The sequence below is a fragment of the Elaeis guineensis genome, chromosome 13 (genome assembly GCF_000442705.2).
Source record: "Elaeis guineensis isolate ETL-2024a chromosome 13, EG11, whole genome shotgun sequence".
NCBI classification, from domain to species: Eukaryota; Viridiplantae; Streptophyta; class Magnoliopsida; order Arecales; family Arecaceae; genus Elaeis; species Elaeis guineensis.
In genome coordinates, this window is record NC_026005.2 from 9,559,928 (window position 1) to 9,582,916 (window position 22,989).

The following is a 22,989-nucleotide window of genomic DNA, read 5'->3' on the forward strand; positions in this document are numbered from 1 at the left end:
AACAAGATATCATCATATTTCATCAAATCGATATTTTCCTGATGTGAGATACTTGAGCATTTTTCACCCAGCTTATACCACAGCAGATAGTTGAAGTCAACTAAGGTGCAAAGAGACTGATAGATGACAACCTTACATACCTCAGGCTTCAATGATCTGGAGAATAACCGCACAACACTCCTTATCCAGGAGTGTTTCGCCTCCCAACGTATTCGCTCTTTAAAAGCACTAACACTCGAGAAATGGTAATGAAAACAGATAAACCCCTATAAAATGAAACAACAGATTTCAAGTAACAACAAACTAACCACTGAAGCAAATAATTCAAATCAGACAAGCAAAACTGAGAAAAAAAAAAGTTTAGCATGATAAAAATGCAACCTGGGGCACCACTTGGGTGATGCAACATCTGAAAGAAAGCAAAGTCAATGGTGCAACACAACTTCATATTCCAACGGTCAAAAAGCGAGAGAACACAATGGTTCACTGGCGAAATCTAACAAAAGCCTTCAAAACAATATTTGGGAACCTAAACTGACAATTATTTGCTACCAAGTCCATGATCAACTTCTTAATCTTCATCTTCCTCATCACCATCACCTCCTGCTGCCTTCTTAGCTGCTGCCTTCTGGTTCTTTCGCTTCACTCTTCCAGGGCGACCTCCACCAAATGGACTATTGAGAGCAAAATCAATGTGCTTAGCTGAGTCAACCCTCACCATGAATGAAGGAATGTTCACCACCTGGCGGCCAACCCTGCAACAAGAGGTTCAAAAGAGAACGTAAATTACAGAACTAACACTCGTACAGAAACCATCAGAACATTGTATGAAGACACACTATAGATCAAGAGGCAGAAATGTGATGCTTCGATGTATTTTGACTGTATAATTACCCATATAGGAAAAAAAGAAGAAAAACAAACAACTTTCTTTTCATACATGGAGAGAGGTGTTCTGTTGTAAACCAACAAAGATAAGCACGGCACCATGATTAGTAGTTACAGACTGGGGGTGGTTGTGGCACAGAAATCTTGCAAAGCAAGAATGCTACTTAGCTAACTAACTGAACTCGTGAAAACATTAATGGTACAGAAGAAAGCAGCAAGAAATAGAAACAAGGCCAAAGCTTTTGCGAAGCACAAGAGGAACAGAGAATATTTATATGAGTTCAGACTTGACAAAATTGTGAAGACTTAGTTCTGATCACAATTACAAATTTGGACACAGAGAAACAAGCTCCTTAAAGACATGATTAGAAGATTCAAAGACAGAGTAAACAAGCAAAATAACGCATGGGATGGTAATCTAAGTGAATCCAAGCTATTTGATGAATAGCTCAGAACTATAAGCCAGTAGCGTTAAGACATGTATAGCATGTTTACGTAAAAATCAAAACACAACAATTTTTTATAAAGCTTGTGTGCAGGCTTGACAATCCCAAAACCAACTAAAAACTGGACCTTCCAAAATGAAATCGGAGTGTATATTACAACTACAAGTAACAATGATAGGACAAGATGCTGAATAAGATAACTAAATAATATCTTAAATTTATAAAATATAACAAATATGCATTGCCCAACAATTTGTAGCTTGATTAATGAATCCTTCGATCACCATTACTACCTAATTAATGGCATTGGTATTATTCCTCCAACACCACTACTTGTTATCTCCTTACTTACAGATCCAATGTGGTTTACCTTCTCACTCCATGCCTCTTTCTTGACCTTCCAGATCTCTAAGTTTGAACCAAATCTTTGTCTTTATCGCACCAGCTCATACCAGGTAATTTAGGGTGATCTGGCAGTTTGCAATATTTACCTAAAACATACTTTTTTGGGGCTAACAAAACACAGTCCGCTGTTATAAAAGACCCACCCTACAACCACTCTTAGCTAGAGCCACGAACAGGGAGGGAAGTCATGGTCCCAAGTTCTGGTCAAGCTAGATAGAGCAAGCTTAGATAACCAGACAACAGGAGAACTGGGTACCTCATTGGCTTCAAAAAAGGATAGCTTATCAGGCATGATAAGAGTTTCGTAGAGGCAAAAGTGAGCCTTGTAAATATTAATGTTGTAGGGGGACAGCCAACAAATGACCATCTGAGAATCCCCTTTGACCTAAAGAGAGATGTTGATATTCATCTTATGTGCAAGACCTGCTATTTATGCTGCATATTCTCTGGATTGTCATATTGAAAGATTACCCTAAGGCATTGACTCAGGGATTGTCTAGTTCAGGGATGAGGAATGGATCTCATGAGTGTGAAACACTGGTGATTACTAACCAAGTGTTTGCCAAGCACAAAAAAATGTTTCAGAGACACTAACAGTGAACATTCTGATCAGTATAGAAGCAACCACTAGAAAATAGATAATCAGAAATTTATTTGTAAATAAATAGAGTAACTGTAAGCAAGATCTTTGACCCTTCTGTTGTAATGGGTTAGTTATCAGACATGCCTTGATTACGCTGCAGTAAACATGGGTGCACACAGCACCCACACATATACAATATACAGACATGTGACGATGCCTGATAAAAATGATGGATGCTTATTTTCCACTAATCTAACAAACATATTAAAAAAATATCATTAGTGACAAATCCTTTATAACTTTAAGGCTAAAATATTCCAGAAACAACTAATAGGACACTCAGAAAAGGACTAAGAATTAAGTGATACTCACAGATCTATGGATCTCATAAAAGAACAATGTTATTTCCTCATTGTGCCCAGGCAAAAAGAAATCATTGGAAATATAGAAATATACTATGGAATGTTCAAAATCAGTGGGACTGTAGGAGGAACATCATTCTTTCAATCATAAAAGTTTCGAACAAAAATTCATCACCACATACTTAAATCTCAAGCAGGATTAAGAAAAGAAATAAATTTTAAAGCATAAATAAGATCAATGAAGAAAAAAGATACCATCAGAGAAAAATAAGTAGCATCAATCTAGACACCAAAAAGAGAGTCTCAGATGACCGTCATGAGAAATAAAAAGTTATTCTCATCATATGGTATATCTGTATATTTTCACTTAAATATAAGAAGTTAAAAGTGCAAATATTAGGGGGAAAAGAGCGTCTATCATACAAAAAATAGAAAAGGGGGAAAGCATAGAGGAAAAGGAAAAAAAAAAGATATGAAATCAGACCATCAAACAGAACTCAATGTGTAACTTTATAATAGTTTGCTGTCCATTCACTTTGTACACTTCTAGCAGTCAACATCAGCATCACAAATGAATTGAAGAATGAAGGGTTATATATTTTACTTACATTTTAATACATTTAAAAATTAATTGGACTGCTTTATTTTTGTTTTATGATATTTAACATTTTTCCCTAAATTTATAATTTAAAGGTACCCTAGACTACATTAAAATACAGATTTATTTGCAGAGTTAAGGTTGGATCTACATCAAAGCAGCACCTTACTGACACATTTTACACAGTAATTCTGATCTATTATACAATCCATCCAGTTTATCTGTATGGATTATAGTTCCTTATTAGGCACCAAGATAGTCAAAGGCAAAAGGCACCCTTAAGGCACTTGGAGGATCTAACGTCTTCAGGCAAGATGCGCTAGAAAAGCGCTTGCCCAAGTGAAGTAAGGCGCTAAAATTGAAAAAAAAAACAAAAATATGATATATAAATAAATAACAACTAGAGATGACTATTGTAACATGAATTACTATATAATTGATAATTGAAGCATAAAGCATATATAAAACAGAAAAATACCCAACTAGTTCAAGATAAAGTATATGATAGCAAGCCATAGACAGCTCTAAATTCATGAATAAAATAGAAAATATAACAAGCCCTAAAGTTCATTAATGGAGTCTCATCAATAAAATAGAAAACATAAACAGCCCTAAAGTGGAATCATATAAATGAAACAAAAAAGATAAACAACCCTAAAGCCTAAAGTTCATCAATGGAATCATTAGATTCAGTTCCACTTCCATAGTTGTCATCAATTTCATCTTTTCCTCCTTCATTGGATTTATATCCTTCAACCTCTTCTTCTGTCTCATCTGAATCAGCCTCTATCTCTTCAATATTACGAGCTGAATTTGACCTTGTTTTTGACTTTGCTTTCGAGTTAGCTTTTTGGGCTTGCCTTCTAGTTTTTTTACTTGCTCCTCCAACACCTGCTGCCCTTTCTACAGCCCCGCATTTCAATTTTTCATCCTCATCACCAAAGACTGTTATCATCTTCAGCCATTAAAAAAAAAATCATAAAGTTCATTGAGGCGCCAGAGGCAAGCACCTTGCCTCACTGAGAAAGGCCCTAAAAGGTGCCAAAGGTGTGCGCCTGAGTGAAGGAGCATCGCCTGAAGCATCAAAAGGCGATGACTCCTTTTGGCACCTTGCCTGAGCGCCTAGGCGCACCTTTTGGCACCTTTGACATCACTGTTAGGCACAACTCATTTAAGTTAATTCATCACACATTTGTACCCAAATTCATTTCCATGAGCAACAAATTGTGCATCAAAATGGTGCTTAATAGTCGAATTCATCTCAGATCCATAAGCATAGGCAAGGTATCAATGTAATATTGTAACCAAACACCATGATCCTCCAATTTGTAATCAAGAAATGTGAAGATATTTATAGATGTAAGTCCTAACCAAGATCCTCCGCTTCATTATAACATAAACTCTAAGCAAACAATCAACATACTTGTCATAGCCAATTTAGACACCATAACACAGGTCTTGAAAACAAAAAAGTATCATGAGCCGCATACCACCTCTCTCATGCTCAACACAATAAATGCTTTTTAAAAATCTAAAAATTAAATAATCATACTCTTGTCATCTCATCTAAAGCTTTTTGACAATGATAGAGAACCTTTCCATTTACCAAGTTCTCTCAGTACATTACACCTAAGAGTGCTGTGAGACACTTAGTATACCAGGGAACCATGTATATAACGTTGAACTCCATTGAATTACTGGAAACCCATATGCCATAGCACACCATGCATTTAGACTTGTACCACCTTGATCACATAGCATTCAAGGCTTCTACCAAGTTGAGTTCCGGAAGCAATGAGCAACATGACCTTGAGATGCGCATGCACTGTCAAAAGCTAAGGACACCATCCTATGATGATGATGCACAGTAGCAGGCCTGAATATCAAACCCTAATTTGAACATACCCTCCGGCCAGAATATTAACTCTTTCTGTCCTTCTATATCAGTTTCTATGATGATACAGCTACATATATATAAACTGCATATATCTATATAGACTGCACTAGCCAAGAAACCTTCTGCACTCGGTATGTTAGATTTTGCATCCCCTTAAACACACGTGGCCTCATTTTTTCTTAAATAGCTAATTTAAAAAATCAACAATTTGCACCATCCTCTAAAGCAAGTCTAGATTTCTTGGAGTAAAAAGCGCAAGTCAAACTATGGTCATCAAAAATTTAAACGACCATGTATTTATAGAGTAGTAAAGTTTATGCAGCCAATATTGAAGTAAATATCAAAAAATCTGACAAAAATTCCATTGTCAATTTTCTGTAAGAAAATGTCATGAAGCAATAGAGAATATTTATGATTATGAAAATAAGTTTTTGAAGAACAAACCGCATAAATTCTTTTCTACGTTCACTCACCTTCTTTGGCATAAAAGCTGTCAGGGATGAGGTGTGAAACCTTAAACTGAAACTTATGAACTGTGATTTAAAAAAAATGGACTTGACTCATAATGCCAACAACTGATTGAAAGAGTTTATACTTCATTCTGAAGATCAACCAATGACCACATGCAACCTTACTCACCAAAAAGATCTAAAATAAGGCATGTGGAGTATAGTTTTGACTTAGATATCACGACAAAAATCAAAAAATTCCTAAAAGACAAGCATATTACACAGAATTCATGCTATCTGAGAAACAGCTACTCAGACCAACCACCAAAATTTTACGAGTAGCCAGATTCATAAAACATGTCTCCTGCACAAATCAAGAGAAAGTGACATAAAAACATTAGAAAGACATGAATAACAACACTGCAGTCCTATATACCTGATGTGGCGCTGCCTTATGAGGACCCTGGCATGGTGGATAGACTTGGCCATTCCAGACTTGAACACCTGGGTCTGGAGCCGGCGCTCAAGGAAGTTCTCCACGGTGAGGGCCAGAACATAATCAAGCTTGTTCTGGTTCTCATCTAGGAGCCCATACCGGTTCATCCGGCGCAGGAGGGCCTCTCCCTCAAAAATCCTCCGTGGGTTCTTCTCATCAAGGGTAAGCAGTTCCCTCGCAGCATTCCGGATGCGACTCAATGCATACTGGACCCTCCACAGCTCCCGCTTGGCCCGGAGACCGTACTCACCAACAAGCTTCAGCTCCGCATCCAAACGCTCTTTCTCGTATGGACGACGGGGCTTCTTGAAAGTCTTCCCATCTAACAAATATCAACATTTTCCATTAAAATATCCCGCATTACATAAATAATCGAAACCGATATATAAATCCTCTTTAAACGAAAAATATTAACCCAAAACCAATCAAAATCTGTGTAATAAAAAGATCGTTTAAAAGATATAAAGTGCAATTATACACCTCTCCATCGATCAGAAATGTTATTCCTTTCAAAATGACAAAAAAAATAATTGTTGAAATAGAGATCTAATGGTTCCAAACGAGTGCGATCTACTTCTTATTAAAACCTTCCCATCGATACAACACCATCGAGAAAAAAGGTCATTTTTCAAGTAAAAAAAAAGGCATATGAATACACAGAGCCCCCAATCAAAAACAAAAAAGCAAAATGGATATCAACAAAAATCTAAGAAAAAAACATCAGAAATAAAATATGCAAATTAAACGTACATCTAAAAGCGTCGACATCGCATCGATTAGAAGTAACTCGATCACATTGATAGAACCATGAGTGAAGATAGCTATTTTAATGGAAAAAAAATTGTCCAAAAAACAAGAAAAGCGGCATGAAAAGATTCAAAACGACGATTAACAAGTTCAAACAGAGTAATCTAGCAAGAAAGGGAACAGGATCAGGAATAAAGGACGACAAGAGGAAGGATAAGCGACTCACAGTTGCGGTAGAAGCTAACGTGGACCATGGCTGGTTACCTCGCCGTCTTCTCCGGCAATCGTCTTCGTCCCTCTCTCGCTCTCTAATGCCAAGGTGAAGACGAGGCGGCCGGATGGAAAGCAACGCCAACCCCCTAGAGCGCCGTTTTATAGGGCCAACCCGAAACCCTAGCTGACCAGGGTCTTGCATTACCGAGCGTTGGGCTGGGCTGGCATCGCGGACTGGACCGGATGGGCCAATATAAATGGGTCAAAAAGATTTGATGCAATGGATTGATGTATGTTGGCTCAGAGGGCTTGGTTTAGGGTTTAACCCAACCTGACCCGATTATGACCGATGCGTTCTCTTTTCGAAACCCATGGGTCCCCCTCAAAAAGTGGACTTGAGTTCAAAACCGGATCAGGTCTGGATTTTGTATTATCCAAACCAACTCAACACATGTATAATTTGGGTCAATAACAAACAAACCTGACCCTACCTAAACTCGACCCAACCTGATCCAAAAGCTATAGTATATAGAAGCCTTCTCCTCCATCCTAAACGTCTTTTAAATTGTTCAAATGAACCTTATGTGATCTCTTATCATTCATCTTAATAGCCCATCTCTTGTCACCCATTTTTACTTAACTAGTTTTTTATCCCGCGTGTTGTGTGCGGATTATAAAATCACACCATTGATTATATGATAAAAAAATAATTTATTAAAAAATATTCTAGATGAATGATAAGAGCATGTCCATTCATATTTCGAAGATCAATAACAGTAGACTTTAATCATCTAATTAAAAAAATATAAGTAGATTTCAACGCCATCCATTCATGACATAATGCTTGTATTTAATGCTAAAAGAATAGTTAGATAGAAAAGTCTTGATACATAACATATAAAAAATTGGTTTTGATCCACCTGGCATGCATAGATGAAAATTTGCTGTTGACGTGGACAGCTTACTTGACCACTCCATTTTCTCTCACTTTCTACTTTCATATATATATATATATTAGATTGTTTGGTAATTATTTTGGAAGACTCTTGTTTATAATATTCTCGAGTACATCAATTTTTATTTTTTGAACCCCAACTCAATAGATCTCAGCGAAATTCTTTGTGCACTACGGATAGTGTAAAAAATGCGACATGGAGCACACCGCTTTATATGACTGATCTTCCAACATGCATTTAATATCTACAGTTTCATTTTTTCATTTGAAAATTTTGGATGATAAAAATACCTCTATTCTTTAGAAAAAATTATGATATTTTATGTCCATATTATGGCATCCTATTTACTGGAAGTCATAATTTTGACGTAGAATGTCATAATTTCTTTCAAAGAATAAGGATATTTTCATTATTTAAATTTTTAAAATAAAAAAATGAAACTGCAGGTATTAAATGTACGTTAAAAAGTGATTGGACAATCATAATTTTTTAGACTATATTATGACATCCTGCATGTAGGGTGGCTATGTTGGAGGTTTCTGTGTTGACAGAACATCTATCTATCACATATCCATGAAAATATATTTTTTTTAAAATATATTTAGTAAATGACATATTACATAGCATTTAATTTAGTAGGTGACATATTAAATAATATTTAATTTTATGCATAAACCATAATTTTGATACGATGAAGATAATTGTGGTTCTTCATCTATTTCGCATTCCTATAAATTTTGATTTTTTTTTCTTTTCTCCCTGTCTCCTCCTTCCGTTGATTGCCCCCAAAATTCCAACATTAGAAAAAAAAAAAATCTCTATTTTTAAAGTTTAGATTTTTTACAAGTCATTAGTTGGAGATACACTCACCAAGCAATTCCTGATCAAGATCTCACAAAGCCATCATCCATTGCTGCCTCCTCCTACAAAAAATGAGAATATGGCTATAGAGTTATTTTCAAGATCAGACCCTATAGGTTGGTATACATATTAAAATAGAGAATTTTGAATTGACAGATCCTCCATCTACCACATATCTATAAAAAAACTTTCTTCTTTGAAAATATATTTATACCACATTTATACATGATATATGAAAATAATTTATTTTAGAAATACATTTAGTATATAACCCATTCAATAACATTTAAATTAGTAAATGACCTATTAAATAGTATTTAATTTCACGTATGAATTGCAAATTTGATCCCATAAAGATAATTGTGGTTTTTCATCTCTTTTGCATTTCTACAAATTTCTCTTTTCGCCCCACAATTCTAACACTAGGAAAAAAAAAAGTAAGATTTCTTTTTTTATTTCTAAGGTTTAGATCTCTCGTAAGCTATCAATTGGAGATATGCTCACCGACCAATTCCTGATTGAGATTTCATAAGACTACCGCCCATTACTACCTCCTCCTACAATAAATGGGAATGCGATCATTGGAGTTATTTTTACGATCAAGTCCTCCACATTGGTATATTCTGGCTCTATCCCAAGCTTGAAGTTATTAGTAGTGGTGGTGGCCAGCAGGCAATATTATTAGCTCTACCATTGAGAGAGTGGAGGAGGGTATGAGAGGAGAGAATCAAAAGAGAAGTGGAAGGAAAAATGGAACAAAAATTAATTTTAGATCTCTAAACTTTTTTTTTTTTTAAATTAAAGTTTAGATCTCTAAAATTTCAACACTAGAAGAAAAGAAAGAGATTTTTTTTTCTAATTTCTAAAATTTAAATATCTCATGAGTCATCAGTAGGAGATATGCTTACCAACCAATTCTTGATTAGGATCTCACAAGGCCAACGTCTATTGGTATCTCATTTTACAAAATATGACAATGTGATTGTCAGAGGTACTTTGTCAATCAAATATTCCATACATTGATATATTTTTGCTCTACCAACCCAAAGATACTGCTACTATTGATAGAAATGGTGGCCGACAAACAACATTATTGCTCTACCATTGGGAGAGTTGAAGAATGTGGGGGAAGAGGAAGGAAAGATGAAAGGATTTAAAAATAGTTAAAGATAAAATTAATTAGAAATAATGGATTTAGAAAAAGGATTCGTGAAATTAAAGTCATTGGATCTTCACAAGATTTACCCGATAACTTAAAATTCATACTATGCATAAGATATATTTTTTATTATTTTTATTATTTTTAATATATATATAGAATAGATAAATAAAATAAAATATTTTTTAAGAAAAAATTACATTCCATGCATTGGTAATGAAAACCAAATCCAAAAGATGGAATGAGCCTAGTTATTATTTTTCTCAAAGATAACATCCTTGGTTGTCATGTAACGTAACCGTGGCAACAGATATAAAAAATATCAATGGATGAGACAAATGAAGATAGTCAAGTTGCATGCTTGAAAGATGAATTAACTATACATTACTAAAATACAATTATTTGTACATTCTTTTTAATATAAAAAAGTGGGTAATGTATGCTCAATTTCTAAGACATCCTTTTGATTTACTTCTCTTCATGCATGATATCATAGAAGAGATGAAGCAACGTTATCACCAAGAAAACATGTTTCATATAAGCATTCTCTTGTGAGAGACGGCCATGCGTGACCAGATAGTTTCAAGTAACATGAGAGGAAGTGGACAAACAGATTACAAATGCCTACATGGCGTATTATCATCCTAATTTTGAAAGATGGAAGAGATTTAAATTGTGGTATGATAGTAGATTCATAGATGGGATCGACAAGATGACAATTTTTTTGAGAATTTTCGATTTTACCTTTATGCCCTCGATGAATTGATTAGCTAATAACACAGCTGAATTGGTTTCTTAGAGAATGATTGTCATTGAGATGATGTTAACCAGACAGTCTCCAGAATTCCAGTAGTATGCTTTACTCAAATTAAGCCCTTGGAAAGTAGCGGATACCCCACAGGCCACAGGCATGCGACGCGTGGGTATCTCAAACTCAGTGGCTTACGTGAGCCGGGTTGTCTCACTCGGCCATTCGAGGTTGGGTACCTGTATCAGATCCAACCCTCATCGTAATCTGTGCTTGCCTTGGCGCAATTCATGCAAATATTGGATGATTTGCAGGTTCATAGAGTTTATAAAACCAAATACATTCACATTGCATTGTTCAAAATAACGATCATATATCATAACTAACTTATAATCCTGTGCTATATACGGAATATAATTTTTTCTTAAAAAATATTTTATTTTATTAATTTATTAATATTTATTATATATATTTTAAAATAATTAAAATAAATAATAATAAAATATTTTATACATATTGTGAATGATAAATTATTTATAAATTATTTTTTTTATTTAAAATTTTTCATAAATTTTTTACCACCTACGCCTTCTTAAAATCCTTATTCTCTTTCCGTATTAGCATTCGTTCTTTTTTATTTTGCCCTATATCTTTTATATATATATATATATAATTATTTAAATAAATAATATATTTTTTTTAAAAATTAAAATATCTAGTCTTTTGGTACAAAAATTCAAATATCTGTTAATGTGCTAATATATAATAGAAAAAGTGTTCAAATCGGTTTCATATCACCCAAAATCTAAAACCAGATCCCATCTCTCTTTCACTATTCATTTATTCAGGCCCTACCACATAATGTGATGAGATAAAAAGCCTCTTCCCCCTGGCCCTACCAATTCGAACGTCGTAAATAAATGAAAATGTGCATGCATTGGACGTGCAGATTTCTACTCGATAGTAGCCAAAGAGAATTTTATTCATCGATAATTTGAGCAAAATATAATATTATTTTTTTATAATTAATTGATCTTTAATAATTATGATGAAATAATACTTAGCTTTAAAAAACTACGAGAGTCCAGATCGTCTCACGTTGATGTCTGAAAGAGAGAGGCCTGATTCTCCCTTCACTATCGTCCACAAGTGGGACGATGGCCATTTGGCATCACGATCGTCGTACCGATCACAATCCTATGCAATCGTGACCGACCCTCACAATCTATGTACGATTTGGAGAGGATTCCAACTCGGGCTGCGGTGCACCAGAGAACGGGCAGTCACTTGCCGGGCCGGGAACGCACCCGAGTCCCGTCAACGAGCGAGAAGGCCGGCCCCACTTTGGTTTCACGTGCCCTGACGGCACCGACATCGTCCTATCATTAACAATCCCTCCAAACCCGTTACCACAAAACTGACGGCCGTTAGTTGCGGGACAAGCGTTTTGCTCCATATTTTAATTTGAAACGGAATAAATGAATGATAATCCACATCATAATTACATTAATTATTTAATTAATCACATAATTATATAATTATGCTGTCAGAAGAGCTTTTATTTTTATAAAACAATCTTTATTGTTATAAAGAAATTTTTGAATCCAATAATTTTAGAAAGACAAGTCGCGCGCTACGTAGGCTGGAAAACACCATCAAACGTTACGCCAATCTCGCGCTTCGGTTAAAACATCGGCTGTGTTTTGCTTTCTACCGGCTGTGGTAACTTTCGTGCGGTAACTGGAATTCACCATTTAGCCTTTATTATGGTATATTATTATATCTTTAAAGTGTGATCTCCCGGGTGGGAGAAGGAATAAAACTCGGTGCCCCCCTCCTCTTCTCTCTCTATCTCTCTCGTCCCCCCCCGGCGGCGGCTGTCCGATGGCGTTTGCGGCGGCGAACATCGGGATGATGGACGGCGCGTACTTCGTTGGGAGGAACGAGATCCTGTCTTGGATCAACGCCACGCTCCAGCTCAGCCTCACCAAGGTGGAGGAGGTACTCGCTTCCGATTCTTAGAGCCCTTCTTCTTCCTCTTCTAGGGTTTTCACCGATTTAGTGACCTTTTTTTCCTGTTTTCTCTCTGGGATCGGGTGTCGGATTAGTTGTTTGAGTTTTTTTTTTTTTTTTGCTTGAAATGGGTTTAAAAGAATCGATTATAGACCAGATTCTTGCGCGATCACACTTCAAGAATGGGTTTGTGAGGAATTAACGGTGAAGTTAAACGAGTAGCGGCATTGTATTTTGATCGGTTTTCTTGAGGTAAAGCTTTCCATTTTTGCACCTAATCGGGAATTTAATTTTTTGTTTGCCTCCGGATGTAAACCCTTATGGAGGTAATGGTGAGAAAAAAAGGTGTTCTTTAAAATTTTAAAATAAAAACTAGTGGGAGATATATGAGATTGATTGGGGGATGAAACGAATAAATTTGAAATTTTGATACAAAGGCTTGGTCCGTCGTGAATATGATTGAATATTCACGTTTGAAGACATTGGAGTTTGATGCTTATTTCTGGACTTAAATGTTCTTGTCATTTTATTTGTGTCATTAGTTGAAATTTTTATGGAGCAAATTGGTAACTTTTTGACTTCATGGATTGGGATGAAAGAAAATATGTCCCTTGTTATAATGGTTTTATCGCAGGCTGCATCAGGTGCTGTCCAGTGCCAGATGATGGATATGGTCCATCCAGGAGTTGTCCCCATGCACAAGGTACATCCCTGGCTTTTCTTCCTTTATGTTCCAATGCTTTGTTCCGTGATGTACTTAATGCTCATATTTCTTATAGGTGAATTTTGATGCAAAGACTGAGTATGACATGATTCAGAATTACAAGCTTCTGCAAGAAGTATTTAACAAGTTGAAAATAGAGAAGGTATCTGGCTTTGTACTGAAAAGTCTATCATACCTATATTTATGATATGTTAAATTTAAGCTTATCAATATCATACTGTTTTCTATAATGTGTGAAACTAGAACAAGGTTCAAATTATTGGTAGTCGATATGCGTACATGTGTGTGTGTGTGTGTGTGTGTGTGGATGTTTGTAGAAGAACAAGGTTCAAACTATTGGTATGTCTGTGGATATTATTGATAGTATGCTAGGAGTTTATGCAGGATAAATAATGCCAAAAATACAAAAGATTATGTACATTGGAGAAACTAATACTTGACAATTTGGACATGATTTACTAATACTTGGAGAAACTACATGCTAGATCACCATGAACGTTAATTAGGTGGACATTAGGAAAAAAGTCTATAAATGGTGCCATAAATTGTCAAGGACATGCATAAGATAAAATGTTTTCAAAGACTGTGGGAGATAAACAGGTGAACATGGGACTACCCAAGACCCAGCAAGCACCTAGAGGTCAAGGCAGTTGTAGCATTAGCAATTGCTGCATTGGGCTGCACTTGCAGCATCGGGCTGCACTTGCAGCATCATCAGCAACTGCTGAAAGTAATGAAGGCAGTAACAACAGTAGCAGCTGGCCTTGTACAGAACAATGATTGCAGCAGCAACAATCAAAAAGAATATAGAGGGGACCAGAATAAAAGAAAAGAAACAAGAGAAAAGGATGAGAAATTTATCTACTTCTGTGCTTTTGTTGCTTTGCCACTGCCTTCAGCTGCCATACTTGTCATTGCTGACCCTGATTTTCCTACCACAACAATGGCTGACAGCCCTGACTTTGATTTAAGTGTTTTGGGTTTGGCCATTGGATGGCAGACCCATCCAGCTTAGAAGGTCTGCCTAATCATTTTGCAATGTTTTAGGACCAACATGCAGTCTATCCCCTGCCAAGGATTTGGGGCTACCAATGCAGGCTGCGTAGGCCTTAGATAATGTGTCATGCCCTGTATAACATGGGTGCCTAGTCACTTCTCCCCAACCATTTTCTAAATTAAGAAGTTAAAGGAGGATAGGCTTTTGATGTAATTATAGTGTGATTAGTGAATTTTTTTGAATTAATAAACAGAATTATATTACTAAAAAGGATGATTTATGATACTTGTAGATGATAGTGTTAAATGATGACGTAAGGGTAGGATATTGTGAAGAAAGTGATCAAGGGTGCGGGTTAAGAAATGAGTAGAGTGAAAATAGGTGCATGCTATGTATTTTCAATGGAAAATTGGTCATATAATTGGAAAGGGAACTTGAAAATAAGAGCTAAGTGGTACATTGTTGCGGTCATCTAAGTCAACTCAGAATTATTAGAGATGAAGAATTATGTGCAATATGGATGGATTATGTAGAGGTTCTTTTCTTTGTGATTTGACTAGCATGTGTTTGAGACAAATGAAAATTTTTTAGGAAATGACAAATGCCATTCAACAACTTATGCCTTAGAATGTTAAACAATAAGATGGTGGAAGGCATAACATAAACATAGAAGAGACTGGAATAATAGGTATATACTGCAGTTAAATCAAGAAAAAAGGTGATGGTTGAATGGGAGGAAGTTCAAGTGTGCAAAAATCAAAAAAAAAAAGGTGGGAGAGAATTGATTAAGATGGTATGGGGCATCTAGAATTAATATTTGATGCAACCATGATAAGTAAAATTCTAAGGACTTTGGTCAAATGCATGCTGGATCTACATTTAAACCCCATGAGACATGATGCACCTGGTCATGAACCCAATCTGACGGGATGCTAAGATCGAAATTTGGATCTGAATTTGATTTTATTTGGATTCAAGTTTGATATTAAATAGATTGCATTTCAATGAGTTCTTCGGCTGATTCATGCCTTAGAGATGAAAAGCGCTGACGGTTCCCTATATCAAAAGTTAACATTCATTTCATCCTGACATTTTTCTCAAGTCTCTCGGTACCGGACCTCGTACCGATAAAATCCATTGCAGTATCAGTATGAGGTACAGTATGGTACACCTATGTTGGTACATAGCAGTTTGGCATCCGGTACGGGATGTACTGGGCGGTTCGGTCCGATATGGAATTCTATACTATGCATAACATTAGAGAGCTGCTCCTTGGTTGTGTACGGATAAACTATGACCAAAAAGTTATATTTCTGTACCCACCAATTGGCCATTTATGTTTCATGGTGGGTCCTTCTCTCAGTTGAATTTTTCTTGCCCCTATGACACTAATTTCTAATAGGTTGATGTTATGTGGATGGTTGTAAATTTATAAATCCTTCTTTGGAGCCTTATCAACATAAAGTTGTGCTCAATAGCTGAATACATTATTTGACAAGGAAAGGTTTGGGTAATGTTAGTGATGGAGTTTGTCATTAGATTTATGTTGGGCCATTTGATGACTTGGTATTATATTTTTGCATGCTATTTTTTAATATATTTCTTTTTATGCTCCTTAAAAAATTTAATATATTCTTTAGTGGATTACCTCGCAACATATTGCAAGTATAGAATGTAAGATATTCTTCACCTCGCAACATATTGCAAGTATAGAATGTAAGATATTCTTCCAAATCGATGAAAGGCTGGTTGCCTTAAAGTAGGTTACTTGGAATCATGAAAATTGAGAAGCATATTTAGAAGGTTAAGGAACTAGCACCTGGATAAAGGGATCAGGTGTGAGTGTAGGCATGCATAGTTGAATTCTCAGGTCTGGATGCAATCATATCTGATCACGACCTAATAAGGAACCAGATCCTAGATATATAATCCATAAAGTATTATTTGCAGCCCTACCAGTTAGGTTTCCATCCTGTTTTTTTAAATTAGGGTGGGGGGCTGTGGGTGCAAAGAAGGATTTACAGTAGCAACCCTAGCACCTAAGTTGTCAGGCTATCTCAATGGTTATGGGTTTGGCTTGATTAGAAGCGTAATTATTGAAGTTACATCATTACCTGTGACATGAAGACAGAATTTATTCTAGCATTTTTAACTAGCGCCCAAGATTCTTTTATGTAAAACAGGCAAGTTCTCAACTATTTTATGGTTGACTCATATGTGCATTTGAGCATACCTGTTTTGGTTTCTGACCTTGGCCTAATTATGTGCATACATCAAAGATACTAAATTGACATATGAACCTTTTACCTTTTCTTAAGTTTTGATAAAATCTGATTCTTTCCTTGTGTGACTGGCTTCTTTTACAGCACATTGAAGTCAACAAACTTGTTAAGGGACGGCCATTAGACAACTTGGAGTTCTTACAATGGCTGAAGCGGTACTGTGATTCTGTGAATGGTGGAATTATGAATGAGTACGTCCTCTTTTCATGACTAAATTCTCAATGTATTATGTGTTTTTAATGAGTTAGAAAGAAACTTACTTAGGCAGGCGTTCTTCATTGTTCTAGAAACTATAACCCTGTTGAGAGAAGATGCAAGGGAGGGAAAGAGCGAAATCTTAGGGGTTCTCACAAATCATCCAAATCACTACAGGCTAACAGCTTACCCAATCGTGGTTCCATAGATGGAGGTAGCCTCAATTCCTCTGATTTCCTTGCATGTTTTTCTGAGATTGAGTTGCTTATGGATATTTGTTGTTTAATGTTGCTTAAAATATTGCTGTATTGATGCAGGTTCCAAGCAAGGGAAAGTTTGTGCCACGCCTAGTGCAGAAAATTCTGCTGCCCAGATCCTGGAACTGTCTGAGAAGGTAAAAGAAATTTGTAACTTAAGCTGTTATTTTGACACCACATGCGTATGTTTCTGTTGGCCCATTTGGCAAACTAGATTTCAGGTTTAGGTGGTTAATTGAATTAATGTGTTATCTTTCCTTCCGGTAATCATGGAGATATCATTCTGATTGATGAATGTAAATCCAAATATGCCAATCCCAGAACTTCTGGAGTGTTCTTTTACATACCTACTGTTAGCTTACCACTAGACCCTAAAATCTTGGCTGCTAGAGAAGCAGCCAACAATATATATTATGGCTTAACAGCCTCCGTCATTTGCAGCCTGGACGATGCAGGTGAAGGCATAAACAAGTTATGAATAATTCAAAATAATGAGTCAAGGATGACTCAATTAATAACTGAGAACAATATGAGAGAAGAAAACACTCAAGATAACAAATGACTGAATTAAAGAAGTGACCTTAATGGGATTTGAATAAATTACCACTGGCTCCTCTGATACTATGCCAACCACTAGATGCCAAAACAACTTAACTTTTGGCTCCAGTCATAAGTTAACAGCCATCATTGTTGTTGTTGGAACTAGTGGAAACAAACATTGAATCATGGGAGTTTTTGAACTAATGGTGGCAGCTTGCTATGGAACCTTTTTTTTTTTTTTTTAAACTTGCAGCATAGAATTAAAGTATCCTATAGTTTTGACTGCTGAAGTAAACATATCACACCCCTATGGGTTGTGATTCATACTAAAAGAAATAGAAAATTTACAGATGTTGTTTTTGATTGTCTTTCATCCTGCGACATAACCATAAGCTATCAATCATATGAAACCTAGCCTGGAATATGGTTAGGACTTCTAGTCTAGACAATAAGTTAGAGATTCATAGCTGCAAAATAAAAGAATTCTAATCTTTGAAAAAAATTGTAAATTCAATGTTTCATTAAATTAAAGTGATTGACCTGTAGACTAGTCTCTTGCTGTATTGACAATATGCTAATTAGACTTTTGCCACTGCTTTGCAGATTGCAGATCTTAAACTTTCAGTTGACAACATGGAAAAGGAAAGGGACTTCTACTTTGCAAAATTGCGAGACATTGAGATACTTTGCCAGAGGCCTGAGCTCGAGCACCTACCGGTATATCATAAAAATATCCAAACTATTGCAGCTACTGTCTAATGCTTTCATCATGTACAACCACGTCTTTTCTTGGAGCACCAACTATCATTATACATTCACAATTGACTGCCAGCATTTGCAATTTTTTTTTGTGGAGTATCTAGAGATTCTAAGTGGATGCTGTCATTTAATTATATAAAAACTGAGTCATCTTTAGGATTGATGTGAGTGCTGATACAATCACCATTGGTACTGTATTGGTCACTTAGTGTTCAAATTTTTATTCAACACCAAAATCATCTGCAATTTGGGTATATGTTCATGATGTCAGCCTAAGTATTTGTTTTGGCAACTTGTTTTGGCAACTTGCAGTAATCAATATAGGGCTTTCAATGTCGATCCGTCATGGTGAATATCACTGTCCAACTATACTTCTCAAACATGGACCCAGCAGTTATTGCTGCTGATTGAGGATTGATGATGTATGAATACCAAGTTTTAAAAACAGGCATAATTTACACAGAGTATCAGCATTACGGGTATTAATTTTTGAGACAGTTGCATTCTTCTTTTTTGACTATGCATTCTAATGCTATTGCTCTAGTATTTTAAATTGCAAGGACATTGGTTTTGTTACCAGTTTGTTGACCAGAACTATTTGTAACAATGCTTAATCAGTAGTGGGACCCTGTTCTGTCTCAACTGTTGCAACTGTATTAGTGAAATTGGTTGAAAATGAGGAAGCTTAACCCAATCACAAGTCTATATATTTGATCTCAATCTCTTTCCGTGGTTGTGTGATTTTTTGGATATAACTGAAAAATTACAACCACCATTTTGCACCTAGTTATTGCTGCTTCTTGCAGGTTCTCAGCCAGGAACATGCCTTTTTTCTTATAATGGCAAACTGGCAAATGGCAACTAATGCAATTGAGATGCTAAAGCTGCACATTAGAATTAAAAATCTGTGCATTATTTCTCCCAGGCTTCTATCCTTGTATCACACCTTATGGCATTGAAGAAGTCATGTGAAATCATGCAATAATCCATGCCAAAGTTCTGAAGACTAAATCTTCATCTTGTTATTGTATAAAAGAATTTTTCTGCATAGATGAAACTTTTGTTGACTTATGTGGAATTCAAGTGTACATGCATGACTTCCAGAGCTTGACATCTAATAAATTAGGATGATATCTTGGTTTGCACCATGGTTTTAAATCCCATGGGACAAAGGTATTCTAGTTTTTCCATGGAACGAGACGCCCCACTGTCCTGTTCTATCCCGACAACAGTTCCGATCATGCATCCAAGTGGATATCCTCCATTTTTCTCCTCTTCTTTCTTTCTTTTTTCTTTCTTCCTTCTTTTGTTTCTCCTTCTTTACTTTTTTTTTCTTTCCTTTTCTTTTTTTTCCTTTTTTCTCCGTTCCTTTCTCTTTTTTTTCATTTTTTTTCTTCTTTCCTTTCATTTTTTTTTTCTTCATCTTTCATTTTTTTTCTCTTTCTTCATCTCTGGCTGTAAGGTAGGTTTTGTACTCCCGAGCCCATCTCGGTCTCGTTTTCTCACAGAAACGGGATGGGACGGCCAAAATGCCCTCTGTCCCATCGAGACGTAAAACCTTTATTTGCACCATAGAGTCCAACACCTTGTTCTACAATATAAAAATTATTTTTGTCATTAAAGGTATGGATTTATTACCTACTAGTAATTCCAGTAATTTTAGATGAACTCAAGCTTATTGATGTAAATGTTACAACAGGTCAATTTGGCAGTAAGTGATTTCACTTGCTCAGTTTATAGGACACTCTTTCTAATTTAGCTTATTGTTTCTTTCCAAAAAATACTAAAGGATCCCTTATTTGAGATGAAGCCCTTGCAGTTTTGTGCCTATAATAATGTGACACTAATTCCTCTCTCTCTATCTCTCTCTGAAAATCTACTTATTCATTACCACTAGAAGAACTCTTGTAAACTGTTTGTTTGTCTTTAAACCACATGAATGATCTTGTACCAAATTGTGAATAGGACATTCATGACCATTTTGATCATCAGTACTGCTCGGAGAAATTAAATGTCACACCTTGTAACGCCAAATATAAGCTATATTTTCTTGTACTTTCTAATGATCATTCTTGTCTGTATACTATCTTGCTGATGCAGCTTTCAAGAGAGTGGGAAAAATCTGTGAGAGGATCCATGGCTCAAATATTATAAATACTCTTTTTGGGAGAAAAGCTCAACTGAAAATGAGCTGGCTACAGTATAATGCACATGCTGATGAATGATGTGAATGCAAGACATACATTGCTCGCATGGGCCTTATCAATGTAGATTTGTATGCATATAATATGCATGAACTAAAAGGATGAGCAAGCATGTTGGACTCAAAACCTTCTTTTGTTTTTTTAACAGATGACAAAAGCAATCTGCAAGATTTTGTATGCTGCTGATGCAAAAGACTCTCCTTTGGCTGAAGCACAAGAACTTATAGGCAGATCAGTGGATCCTGACATGTTAGCAGATGAAGCAGAGTGAACAAATGCTTCCAATTGTTTCATGGTGGCTTTAGGACTGCTGGATCATTATATCTCGATGGTAAGTGTCTATTCCAGTGGCAGTAAAGCTGTTCATGTGTACAGAACAAACAAGCAGAACCTGTTTTAACTGGCAGACTAAAGACCTCTCTCTCTTGCGCCCCCCGCCACCCCCACTTCCCACATCCTGGTTCTTCTTGAACAAGTGGGATTGTGAAACCATTTTCAGAATGGGCCATGATCAATGTTTCACCTCGAAGCAACGGACTTATAACCTAGAGCTGTGGGTGGGTGGTAGTTGCTTGATGCTTAAAATCCTGTTAGAAATTTAGGATAGCATGGGGAAGACGGGTTTGAAACTGTTGTTATCCATTACTTTATTTAGTTCTTCTTGCTGAAGTTTCTGTTTTTTTGGGTGACTGTGTAACCTATGCAATACTTTTGATCACCCAAAACCAAACTTACTGAAGCCATATTTTCTGGGGTGTCAGTGAAAGGTTGTGGCGTTGGGTGTTTGCAAAAGGGGTAACGCTGAGGACTCGGGTCTGCCATCATGTCACTGGACTTGCATATTCATGGTAGGTGTTTGATGGGAATTTTGATAATAAGGTTCTGGACCTTATCATGCCCGGTAGAAACTTTTGATTTTGCTGCAAAGCAGACTTGAAGCAGACCTGTTGAGCGGTGGATGTTAGGTGGATCATAGGTGTGTAGAATTAGTTGAATATGCCTCTCAAGCAGGTTATCCGCAGCTGACAGGGAGATCAAATGATCCGAGTCTGTTCTTTAATAGATAAATATTATAAAAAAAATATTTTTTTAATTAATTTAATCATATTCTCATATTTTTTTAGATAGATAAATTATTTTTTTATAGATAATATTTATTAAGGGAGAAAAAAATTTATCCATCTAAAAAAAAATAAGTTATTTTTCTATCAATTGAAAAAATAATATTTTTATTTTATTTCTGCTATATCTTTAATGTTAATATAACAACATATAATATTATTTTATATATAATATAATATAATTATTAGATAATAATATTTTATTATTTTAATATATATATATATATATATTATAATATATTTCATTTTATTATATGCAACATAATTTATTATATTATTTTATATATATAACATATATTATCTATATTTATGAATATATATTATATAATATTATATGTTATAACATACAAAATATAATATAATATAATATAATATAATATAATATTTTATTATATAATATAATAATATTTATATAATAAAGGGTAGTATGAAAAATATGGATAGATTTTAGCAATTTATCTAAAAAATTAGTAATACAAAAAAATATGGATAATAAATTTTTGAGTCATTTTTCAATGCATAAAAAGGTATAAAAAAATTATTTTTTTATCTAAATATTATTTAAAAAATATAAATTTTTAGATAAATTTTTTATCCAAAAAAAATGGACTCTTATTTGCCATATGGTCTCAACAGCCTTGTGACTCATCCATGAACGAAGGATTAAGCACATTTCCCTAAATATAGGCCCCTCAAGTATCCACCATGCCATACTGCTGCTGCTGTTCCACTACCATCTCTACTATAATTACTTTCTCACAGTTAGAGCCACTGTATGTCCTCTAGTTATTTTTCCCCAGATGGTTGTCTCAAATTTAGATGCTAGCCATTCTTGTTACTATGATACCTCACAGTTAAAGCCACTAATTTCTTTGGCTAAATTTTCTCCACATGGTTGTGTGAAATTTAGTTGCCAGCCATTCCGGTTGCAAGCATCTGGACTCGATCTTCTCGATCAACCACAAGCTCAAAAGTTCATAGAAAATATATACCAAACTTGGTCAGATGGCCACCATCCAGATAAAATTGAATCGTAGCTCCATTTCCCATTTAGACCTGCCGCAGGCCACGAATGTGCCTTTCACCTTC

At 35.5% G+C, this 22,989-nt stretch overlaps 2 protein-coding genes and 1 non-coding gene across 3 annotated transcripts; 1 reads left to right on the forward strand and 2 right to left on the reverse strand.

Moving 5' to 3' along the window:
* Window positions 1-344: 344 nt before the first annotated feature.
* LOC105056553 (small ribosomal subunit protein uS4y) lies at window positions 345-7,256 on the reverse strand. The gene is made up of 3 exons (XM_010938774.4): window positions 7,098-7,256; window positions 6,065-6,446; window positions 345-755 (listed from the first exon to the last, which is right to left on the reverse strand). Exons 1-3 carry the CDS (start codon window positions 7,123-7,125, stop codon window positions 572-574), a joined length of 594 nt encoding a protein of 197 aa, XP_010937076.1. The 5' UTR covers window positions 7,126-7,256; the 3' UTR covers window positions 345-571.
* On the reverse strand, window positions 2,936-3,035 carry LOC114914758 (small nucleolar RNA Z161/Z228). The gene has a single exon (XR_003802427.1). It is a non-coding gene; the product is annotated as a small nucleolar RNA Z161/Z228 (small nucleolar RNA).
* A 5,335-nt stretch (window positions 7,257-12,591) lies between the features above and the next one.
* LOC105056554 (microtubule-associated protein RP/EB family member 1B) lies at window positions 12,592-21,522 on the forward strand. The gene is made up of 8 exons (XM_010938775.2): window positions 12,592-12,809; window positions 13,456-13,524; window positions 13,601-13,687; window positions 16,909-17,015; window positions 17,112-17,233; window positions 17,337-17,413; window positions 18,420-18,533; window positions 20,928-21,522. The coding sequence occupies exons 1-8, from the start codon at window positions 12,693-12,695 to the stop codon at window positions 21,048-21,050; spliced, it is 816 nt and encodes a 271-aa protein (XP_010937077.1). The 5' UTR covers window positions 12,592-12,692; the 3' UTR covers window positions 21,051-21,522.
* Window positions 21,523-22,989: the final 1,467 nt, after the last annotated feature.

Bases quoted from the DNA above. Each gene is read 5' to 3' on its own strand.
- LOC105056553 (XM_010938774.4), bottom strand. From the start codon at position 7,125: ATGGTCCACGTTAGCTTCTACCGCAACT. The intron at 6,447-7,097 runs GTGAGTCGCTTA...GATATTTGTTAG, and splicing joins CGTTAGCTTCTACCGCAACT to ATGGGAAGACTTTCAAGAAG. The intron at 756-6,064 runs GTATATAGGACT...CTCTTGTTGCAG, and splicing joins ATAAGGCAGCGCCACATCAG to GGTTGGCCGCCAGGTGGTGA.
- LOC105056554 (XM_010938775.2), top strand. From the start codon at position 12,693: ATGGCGTTTGCGGCGGCGAACATCGGGATGATGGACGGCGCGTACTTC. The intron at 13,525-13,600 runs GTACATCCCTGG...TATTTCTTATAG, and splicing joins GAGTTGTCCCCATGCACAAG to GTGAATTTTGATGCAAAGAC. The intron at 17,016-17,111 runs GTACGTCCTCTT...TCATTGTTCTAG, and splicing joins AATGGTGGAATTATGAATGA to AAACTATAACCCTGTTGAGA.